The sequence below is a fragment of the Camellia sinensis genome, chromosome 12, assembly GCF_055761805.1.
Source record: "Camellia sinensis isolate YWXY chromosome 12, ASM5576180v1, whole genome shotgun sequence".
Lineage (NCBI taxonomy): Eukaryota > Viridiplantae > Streptophyta > Magnoliopsida > Ericales > Theaceae > Camellia > Camellia sinensis.
Window position 1 is genome coordinate 90641429 of NC_138972.1, and position 10583 is coordinate 90652011.

At 36.4% G+C, this 10583-nt stretch overlaps 1 protein-coding gene across 1 annotated transcript; it reads right to left on the reverse strand.

The window, feature by feature from the left end:
• Positions 1 to 5615: 5615 nt before the first annotated feature.
• LOC114280779 (putative protein phosphatase 2C 39) lies at positions 5616 to 9426 on the reverse strand. The gene is made up of 5 exons (XM_082899209.1): positions 9316 to 9426; positions 7742 to 7987; positions 7152 to 7428; positions 6566 to 6720; positions 5616 to 5760 (listed from the first exon to the last, which is right to left on the reverse strand). The coding sequence occupies exons 1-5, from the start codon at positions 9319 to 9321 to the stop codon at positions 5671 to 5673; spliced, it is 774 nt and encodes a 257-aa protein (XP_082755335.1). The 5' UTR covers positions 9322 to 9426; the 3' UTR covers positions 5616 to 5670.
• Positions 9427 to 10583: the final 1157 nt, after the last annotated feature.

Consider the following 10583-nt stretch of genomic DNA (forward strand, 5'->3'; position numbering starts at 1 on the left):
ATCACGATAAGCATCCAAGAAACTGAGTCGGTTATGCCCGGTCGTCGAGTCCACCAGTTGGTTGATTCTGGGCAAGGGAAAACTGTCCTTGGGGTAAGCTCAGTTGACCGTCTTGTAATCGACGTAGACTCGCCATTTTCCATTCTTTTTTGGTACCACGACCGTTTTGAAAACACACCAGGGGCAATGCACTTCCTGGATTGCCCTCGCTTCAAATAAGTTTTTGACCTCTTCTGCCACTACCTCGGCGTGATAAAGCGTTGATCTCTGTATTCTTTGAATGACAGGTCAGGCATCTGGAAAGACGTTGAGTTGGTGGCAAATAAAGTTTGGATCGATACCAGGCATGTCGTAAGGCGTCCATGCAAACACTTCGATATTCGCCACCAAGAACTCCACCATCTCTAGCCGTTCTTGGGCAATCAGGTTTGATCCCAATAGAAAGAACTTCTCATAATTATCTTCGTTGATCCGTACCTCTACCAAGTCTTCAACAGCCTTTTCCTCTGCTCTGGTGCCCACATCATCCAAGACACTTTATCTTCCGGTCCTTCGATCATTTGCACGAAGCCTTTGGCTGCTCGGCTCTCATTCACGGCCATGAAACACTATTTGGCTGTGACCTGATCGCCCCAAATCTCTTCAATCACCTCCGTAGCAGAGGGGAACCTCATAACTTGGTGGTAGGTCGAAGCCACCGCTCGCATGGCATGAAACTATCCTCTGCTTAAGATCAGATTATACGTGGAAGGCACCTTCAACACCCAGAACTCCACCTGCTTGACCACGGACCCTGTTTTGACAGGCAAGATGATCTTTCCCATGGGCCACTCCGGTTGTGAGTTGAAGCTAACCAATTGCGAGGTTACTGGGGCCATGTCTTTGTCACTTGGCTTGAGTAGCTTGAAGGCGTCGTAGTACATTGTTTCAACCGAGCTACCCTGGTCGATCAGAATGCGTCTAACGTGGTGACCACCAACGTGTCATTGTGCGGCGTTTGAATTCGTTCAAGATCCCGGCTTGAAAAGCTGAGTACATATGTCACCTCGGTTTTTCCCTTTTTGACCGCAGGCTGGACAGAAAGGACTTCCCTCATATGCTCTGCTTTTTTGATCATCCGTCCGAGCTCGCATATACACACTGGCTTGATGATACCGTAGATCACGTTGATCACACCTTGTGGGGGTGCTTCTAGGACGGCCAAACCATTTGGCTTAGCCGGAGCATGGGGCATGGCCTTGACGCCTCCGTCAATGTAACGGTCCAAGTGATCGGTGGCCACTGACTCCTCCAAATGTTGTTTCAGAGGCAGACAATCCTCGGTATGGTGCCCTCGCTCCCCATGAAAGGTGCAACGATACCGCGGATTGAAGCCCCTCTGTGCGTCGCCCAACTTAGCCCGAAACCGAACGTACATCTCGTCGTGGATTTCGCTAAGGATGCGGTAGATTGGGATCTTGGAAACCGTGGTGATGCTTGTTCGAGTGTTCAACTTGTTCTTCGCATCTGCCGCGGCATCACGAGGGTAATCAGCTCGGTCGGTGCGGGGACCTTTACCTCAGTTGCTGCGGTCTGCACCGCGGCTACGGTTTGCCTCCTGTCCGACCGTGGTCTGCTCTCCTCTCACGTTTCCCTACGTGTCAGCGCCAATACAGCTAAACACCACCTAAAGAAACCGCCAAACAGTATGGACGCGTACGGACAACGGAATCTCCTTCCTACAGTCCCGCGGCGCCACGTAGTACTCTACACTAAGCTACGCTTGGCGCAGGGCCATGTCAACACCTTCCGACCGAGCTTCTTGTCCGGTTCATTGACAATTCCACATCGTGCCTCAACCGAGCTCCTTAGTCATGACCGAACTCTTGCTCAGTCCATCCTGATGTTGAGAGGGCTAATCCCGTCCAACCCTGTAGAGTTCACATCCCCTCCGGATTGGCAATCCGAAGTTGGCCCAACTAGACTAGACTGAGTCCTCGGTCCAAAACGCACCCAACGTTTGGCCAAGCAAGGACTTGCCTCTGGCCCAAACCAGCTTGGCTCAATATTAGGTTGTAAACCTCCCTCTCAATCTCAAAATAAAAATAATAAAAAATAAAACCTATTACCTTAATTTTTGAAAAATTCAATGAAATAAAATATTAACAGCAATGTTATATTCACACTAGGGGTGATTATGAACCTGCCCAATCTGACCAAACTAATCCAATTCGATTGATTCTGGACGGATGCAGATGATATATTTAAAAAAAAAAAGAAAAGAAAAGAAAATTACTCAAAAATTTTCATCAAAGGCTATTTACTTATTCATATTATAAGCTCACAACAATTTATTTAAATTGATTTTTTTTTTTCCCCCAGATGGTTTAAAGCAGCATCCAAACAAACAAGCTATCTAGAGTAAATTGAAAAAAAAAAAGAAAAAGAAAAAGAAGAAGACGAAGAAGAAGAAGAAGCTATTTGGAAACCAAAGCTCTTTCTGACTTTATTTTTCTAGAAAAACTATGGACTGTCTGTTGTCCATCATCTATTATCTCAAAATAAAAATAAAAAAAAAGGCAAATTACATAAATAGTTCTTATAGTTTGGGACTCGTGTCACTTTGATCCTTAACTTTTCAATTGTGACATATTTGATCCTGAATTTTGAATCTTATTCCAAATAAAGACAATTGAAGACACCATTGTTTAATTTCAAGGGCAAAATCGTCAATTTAATAAAATATAAACTAATTTGATAAAAATAAATATCAAAAAAATATTTTTAATTTTTTAAAAATTATTTTTATCCACCAACGATAAAATTATGTAAAATTGATAAAAATTAATAAAAATTACATTATTAATTTTTTAAAATTAATTTTACATAATCATCATCCAAACACATAATAAAAATTAATTTGGTTAAAAAATAAATAAATGTTTAAAAGATTTATCGATTTTACATAATTTTATTTTTAGTGGATAGAAATAATTTTCAAAAATTCAAAAATATTTGTTTGACATTTATTTTTGTCAAATTAGTTTATATTTTATCAAATTGACGATTTTACCCTTGAAAAATCTAATGATATCTTTAATTGTCCTTATTTGGAACAAGATTCAAAATTCATGGTCAAATGTGTCACAATTGAAAAGTCAGGAACTAAAGTGACACGAATTCCAAATTATAGGGACTATTTGTGTAATATGATCTAAAAAAAAATAAAAAATAAAACCTATTACCTTAATTTTCGAAAAATTCAATGAAATAAAATATTAATAGCAATGCTATATTCACACTAGGGGTGATTATGAACCCACCCAATCTAATCAAACTAATCCAATTCGATTGATTTTGGACGGATGCATATGATATATTTTAAAATTTGTGAATACGGTTCAGATGGCGGATCAACCATTCTACACATGCATGAATCTGATTTGCTTGTACATGAAATTGGAAAAAAAAAAAAAAAATACTAACAAGTAACAACATAGAATATAAATAATAAAATATATATTTTTATTAAAACGGAAAAAAATATCTTAAAAAAAATAGGGTGAACTACTAATAGGTTCTAATAGTTGGATTTAATTTCCATCAAGTTTTATTGAAAATAAATCCTAATAAAATTGTAGTTAAAAATAATTTTTTTTATGACAATTTTTTGCATGTTGCTAAAAATAGACAATTACTGACTTTCTTTTGTCACGATTTTTATAACTTGTAGCCAAAACTTACAATTAGTGAGGTTTTTCTGTGACAAAATTTTCAAACTATCGCTTAAAGTTGAAAATTAATGATTTTTTTGTGACAATTTGTTTAAACTATCACTAAAACTTATAACTAGTGACATTTTTTATGACAATTTTCAAATAGTAGCTCCAAATTAACAATTAGTGACCTTTTTTAATAGTATTTGATAAAAAACGTCATTAATTCCATATGACCTATTGAACAATAAGTCAATCTATTAGGACCTACACGTAAGTCTCCTTTAAAAATATACATGTGCGGTGCCATGGCCTATTACAGACAAATAATACATATTTTTTCAGATTACTATTTTTTTCATATTGTAAAAGTAATGAATTATAATTAAAAAAAAGCTCAAAATTTGTAAAGTCCAAACAGCCAAATTGATCACATCCATCGGCCAACCCGCACGGTCCGCTCAATCCGCATCCGCCAAACCAATGGACGGATGCAAATTGATTTTTTTCAATCCGTTTAATTTTAGAAGGATGGCGGATGTGATACTACCCGACCAAACCCGATCCGCGATCACCCCTAATCTACACAATTTCTTTTTCACACAATCCCCCTAATGAAATGGTAAGATAGAATGTATGTAAGGAAAGTTTCAAAGGAATATTTAAATGTGAATCAAGTAAGTTTTCAAATTTTTTTGGTCACATCATTTGGGAGAATTTCAGGGGAAAAAAATTGTGCAGAGATGAATCATTTTTCAATATTTAATATGAGATCTTAAAAAATCTGGAGAAATGTCCTATGCCCCCATTTTATTACTCCCAATATTGCACCTCTAATGAGATAATAAATAATATTAACTAATCAATTTTTTTCAAGCTCTACTCTCTCTTTTCAAAATTATTTCCTACTTCATTAAAGGTGTAATTAAAGGTAACGAAATGGGGAGATGTAACAAAACTTAAAAATATTTAACTACCGATTTACGCTATTGTCTTGAGCCGGTGAAAGTTGAGCAACCTTTTATTCCTATTAACCTCTTATCATTCCCGGAGAAGATAGAAATCTAGCTCCTTCGATCACTAAAGGAGGAAAAATTATTCAATATTTTTAGAACAATACTCTATTTCATTTACAAATTGATACTAACCTCAAATCGCTAGAGGGGCACTACAAGAATTAACACTTTTGCTGACCAAAAAATTGGTTGCTAAAAGCCCATTTTTGGTCGGCAAAAGTTATCCGCAACCAATTTTTTTTTTCGCTACTTTGGTCGCCAATTGAGGGTCGGCAAAAGTAATTCGCGATCAAAATTTTAGTTGGTCGGCAAAAGTTGGATTTGCCGACTAAATTTTTGGTCGCTAAATATTTAATTACTGCGACTAATTTATTTTGTCGCCAAAACACTTTGGTCGCGAAAAGTGATATTTTCCCGACCAAATTTCTTAGTCGTCAATTGTCACATTTCGCGACCAAAAAGTTTGGTCGCCAATTATTACATTTCGCGACCAAATTTTTTGGTCGCTAATTATCACATTTCGCGACCAAAAAAATTAGTCGCCATTTGTGTCTTTTCGCGACCAAAACTTTTGGTCGGCAAAAGTGAGATTCCACGACCAAGAGCTGTTTTGGTCGGCAATACATGTATTTTTTGCGACCAAAACTCTTGGTCGGCAATTGTCATTTTTTGCGAAAAAAAATTATTTTGAATGTCGCGACTAATAAATTGGTCGCCAAAGCAGGAAAACAATACACCTGTAATGATGTTATAATTCAATCAATCCATAATAAACCTATAATTTTAAAGCATCATTCAAATTAACTGAATCATTAACATTCGACACAATACATAATTCATTAACATTCGACACAATACAACTATTCTAAGTTTTCAATTCACAAGTCACATCCATATAGCATAATAATTTGAAACATAACTATTTGTTATCCATGCGCAGCTATCAACAAATAAAACTACTAATATTTGCTATCAACAAGGTGCTTAGCAGCTGCTTTAGCATCCTTTATGTTCCTAATGCACTCCACTGCCTCCTGATTTGTCATTACCTGATACGAAAAGTTCAGCCTGTTCAGAGCATACATTACAGGGAAAAAGCTTTGGAGAAAAAAATTGTAATATACAAACTGTTGAAACTCGAAACTATGCCTCGCCAAAAGTCATTCTAGACATGCCATATATTCAAACTTCCGAAATCCAAAAATTTTGCGAAGTACTGATCTATGGCAGTAGCGTAAGCTAGTGCCATATTTTCTGATTTGTACATAGAAGATTTTTTAAACTGGATAATTAAATGTTCTAATCCTCAGATTTGGATGCTTCTATCTTAGGATTCAAATAATAACTCTAAGCAAATTATTCACCCAAACAAAATAACTCTAAACAAATACAACGGGCACATTAATCAGTAAGATTGATGAAATAGCAATTAGTGCAAAAACGGCCAATTGGAAAGCAGTAGTCAATAGTCATTCTTTTCTATACACTTTTGCAACCTCCATTATATTTCCAATAACTTCTCTCCATTTATGTTTAATGCTTTAAGCAATTTATAAAGTAAACCATATGCATCCAACAAGCAAGAGGCATACTAAAATCTAGTTTTTTTTTTTTTTGGGTACAAAAACATTGGTATTATTAATATCTAAAAATTTGCTAGTCCAAGCAAATCATGTATTGTACTCTGAGAATAATTCATTCTCATATTGAATTGCAAAGTCATATGAAAAGGAGAGAAGACAACAAAAGCTATAATCAGAGAACAAAATTTAAAAGGAGAGAGGCGGATTAAAATGAAAAGATGAGGTTATGAACCATAGATATTGGTAAATGCAAAGGAGCAGAAGAACCAACCTTCCATATGCCATCACTTGCTAAGATGACAAACTCTGTATCTTCATCTACAATCTCCAAAGACACATCTGGTTCCGAACTGAGGTGTTTCTTCAAGCTTTTGTCACCAAATGCTCTTGCTACAGCCAACTGTCCATCAACTCGTGGAATGTCACCTGAATTTAACACAATGATGTAATCATAAGATGATCTAATCTTGACGTCAAGGTTAGCTAGCGGACGAAACATGTTAAAATTAACATTATCATTATGCAAAAAGCTTATTATCAAAGCAAAGGAACATGTAGAAGTGGTTACTTTACTCTAAGTACCATTTACAATAAACCTTTGATAAGTACCAAGAATAATTTACATTTTCATCATTCAAAGCCAACATAGTCTGCCTTTCCCCCTTGGACATCATATAAACGAAAAGTCCTTTAAAAAAAAATTTCCCTTCAAAACCATGGAAAACACCAAAATGCTAATCAAACAAAAAAGATAAGCTTAAAAAGTAAAAACAAAAGAATAAAAAAACAAATCAACTAGAATAAGTTGACACTTATTATTATTTTTTTATGACAGTCCATCACATAAGTCTAGTTACCTGGAAAATTTGATACAAAACCACCTCTGTCCTCGATATATGTCCTTTCCTTGCTAGGCTCACGATCAACTGACAACTGTTTGGCCACACCATCCTTGCAGGCGACAGCCCTTGAATCTCCAACATTAGCTACCACCAGCTTCTGACAATCAATTAAGATTGTTGTAACTGCAGTTGAACCCCCTTTACCCAACTCTATTGATTTGTCCAAAATAGAAGTATCAGTTGTACGATAAGCTCTCCGGACTGCATCCTCTGTTTCAGTCCAGAAATCAGGCTACATGCAGCAACAGAAAAAGAGGGTGAGAATAATTTCAACCATCTTATCAACTACCAATACTAGTTAACTATCAAAATAAGAATGATACAAAAGAAAATCAAAACGGGCAAGGGAGATGATCCATTTGTGTGAAGTAGTTCTATGTCCAGAATTTCGAGTGACAGATTAGTTGGAAAACAAACCTTCAGGACTTCAGTTGATGTTCTGCTCTAACATTACGTGCAAAAGATTTACTTCATTAAAGGCTATCAGACAGATCAGATACATAAATCCAATAAACACGTGGTAATGTACAGCTAGCATGTAGTACCTCATTCAAACTATTAACAAACAAATGAGACTGTAGACAATCAGGAATGTCATGGCTCAAATGACCATCAAATATTGCAAACAGACCAAGCTCATGCTCCTCAACTTGCTTGAATTCAGCAACAACATAATCTTCCATTGGGTGACTGGATTTTCCCTTAACCAAATGATAACCATGTGTTACGTGCTTTGACATCTTACTCTTTCCCTTTCCAGTGTCAGCAGATGAACCCAACCCAACTTTTTCCTTCAAAAGATAAGCAAGCAACCATTGCCCATGAAAGAAAAACTTGATGAAAATTTGCCTAAAATAGTTACATTATAACTGAACAAACCAGTAAATGCACACTCAAAATTAGAAGCCCCAAATGATGAGATCAGACATATATCCAACAGCATAATTTCTATTTGTTCTATGTTTTACTGTGTAATTTATCCAAGAGCACCAAAGCTAAAACCTTAAACTAGTGTTCCTCAATTTCACCAATTGCAACGCTGACCAGCCACTGCATTCCTTCATTTGATACTTCAGACTTGCTCATTTTAGAAATAGCCCACTGGAGGATGCTATGAGATTAGATTTGGGGAGGAAAAATAGAAGGGAAGTGAATGTGAGAAGAAAAAGAAAAAAAAATAACTCATATTTCATTCACAATTTCCTTCTCTTTCTCTTTTCCCTCTCCAAATCTAGGATCCAAATGAGGATTTTAAATATGAGTACATATCAAGATTTTAGACTTCCCATATATACAATAGGGTCTTCCTAACAAGTGAATTAAAAAAAATGGAAAAGAACATGTAACACTTTTTTACTAAATTCAATACACATTCCACTAAAATCAATATATCACCTAATATCAGTCTGATATATGATTGTATGGCTAATACTGATGCGGTTATTGTAAACCATGATGCATCTAAACACAGCCTAAAAGTATAGTAGGAGAGGAGAGTTCGACATTCGTGGGTCTTAATCCGGACCCATGTTGATAATCCAAGCCGTTCAATGTGTAGAATTCGTTGGGTACATTATCCCTACAAAAAGCCATGTTGATTGGATATTAGTAACCATGTGATCAAATCGTATTTATGTCGAAAATTATATTTGAAAATATGATCTGAACAAATAGCTATCCATATCCGGATTTTTTGTTGAGATAATATACCTAATGGGTTTAATACATTGAACGTTTTCAATTATCAACATGGATCCGGATTACAGCCCACAAATGCCGAACTCTCCTAACCAGGTCCTAGAAAGTAAACGAATTGGAAATCACATTTCATTTTAGTTTATAGACAGGCATATATATAGGTAGGTAATAAGCGAATCTCTAAGCTCTTGATAAGATGAAGATCTGTACCGATCCCTAAATCAGCAATCCACTAATAAAATAAGAATATTAAACATTGGCAAAAACTTGAGATAAATTGCAAAAGAAGTGGATCGTGCGAACAAGAAACAAAACAAAGGTAAATTGATACAGCAATGAATGAATAATTCATACATGTTGCCTTAATTCCCATCAATTTGAAAAGAATTTACATGTGTATTTGTGAATTTGAAACGTGTACCTTCATCTTGAGGAGGATTTCTCGGCCTGTCAAGGCTGAAACTGTTCACGTTATTGCATCAATCCAGAAGCACGGTTGAAGAGAGAACCAAGCTAAAAAATATATATATATTCAATCTACAATAGATAGATATAAACAGATAAAAACATATCTAGATGACATATATATATATATACCACTAACAAGAACTTAAAAACAGAGACAAATCTAAAAGAATGATCATATTGAAGATATACGTGCACATCAAACTTCAACAACAACAAATCACAAATAGGAATACAAGTAGCCCTTATAACAGTAGTTACTCCTTATAACAGTAGCCCATCTCCAGCATAGAGTAATTGCTCCTTTTATCAGTAGCCTAGCAGCAATACAAATTAGATCAAGCTCAAGCCTCAGAATACCTCAGAAGCAGAATTAGCACAGATAGGAATACAAGTCAATCAGCAATACCACAACAATACAACATAGCATACACAACTCCAAACCATTGAGTTTCCATCAGGCTAACACTACAGCAGACCCCAAACACCATTTTATCACCACCATTTTATCATCCTATAGAAGCTGCACAGACCAGAACTGCCACAGACAGAACTAGACCAGAGCAGAACAGCCAAATTTACAGCAACTCTTCAGGCCTGTATATAGCAGCATACACAGCAGACCCCAAACAGCCAAAACAGCCACCAAGTCAAATAATAGGATTCTTGGCAAACCAACAGATCAAACAGAGATCAACACAGATAGATAGACAAGCCAATTCAAAAAACAGCCACCAAAAAAACGGAACAAAGTAGACCAACTTAGCAGACCAACAGACCACAGCCTAAGCAGCCAAGAAGCAACCCAGATCAAACCAGACAAGGCCACACCAAACCTGAGGCAAAATTGACCAAAGAGACCGAAGAAAACACCAGTAAATCAGATAAGCCCCCCATCCTGTTAAACAATCACCAAAACTTGCAGCTAACTGCTTCCAAACAGAATCTGGATTAAAAGCAGCAGCAATAGGATAGGTGATCTATTATCAGTTCAGCCTTCTTCATAAAGCACAAAAACAGATAGCCTCAAGACCATATATCAGTTCAGCCTTCTACCTTTGTAGGCCAATAGATTGGTCTTTGGCTCTACCTATTATCACCTATCCAGACTTTGCAACCTTCTACCTACCAAACAATACCTGATGTCTCTGAGAATAAAAGTGGAAACCTAATGGAAAACTCACAGACAATGAAACCTAGTTGTGCAGCCAATGAAACCTGATC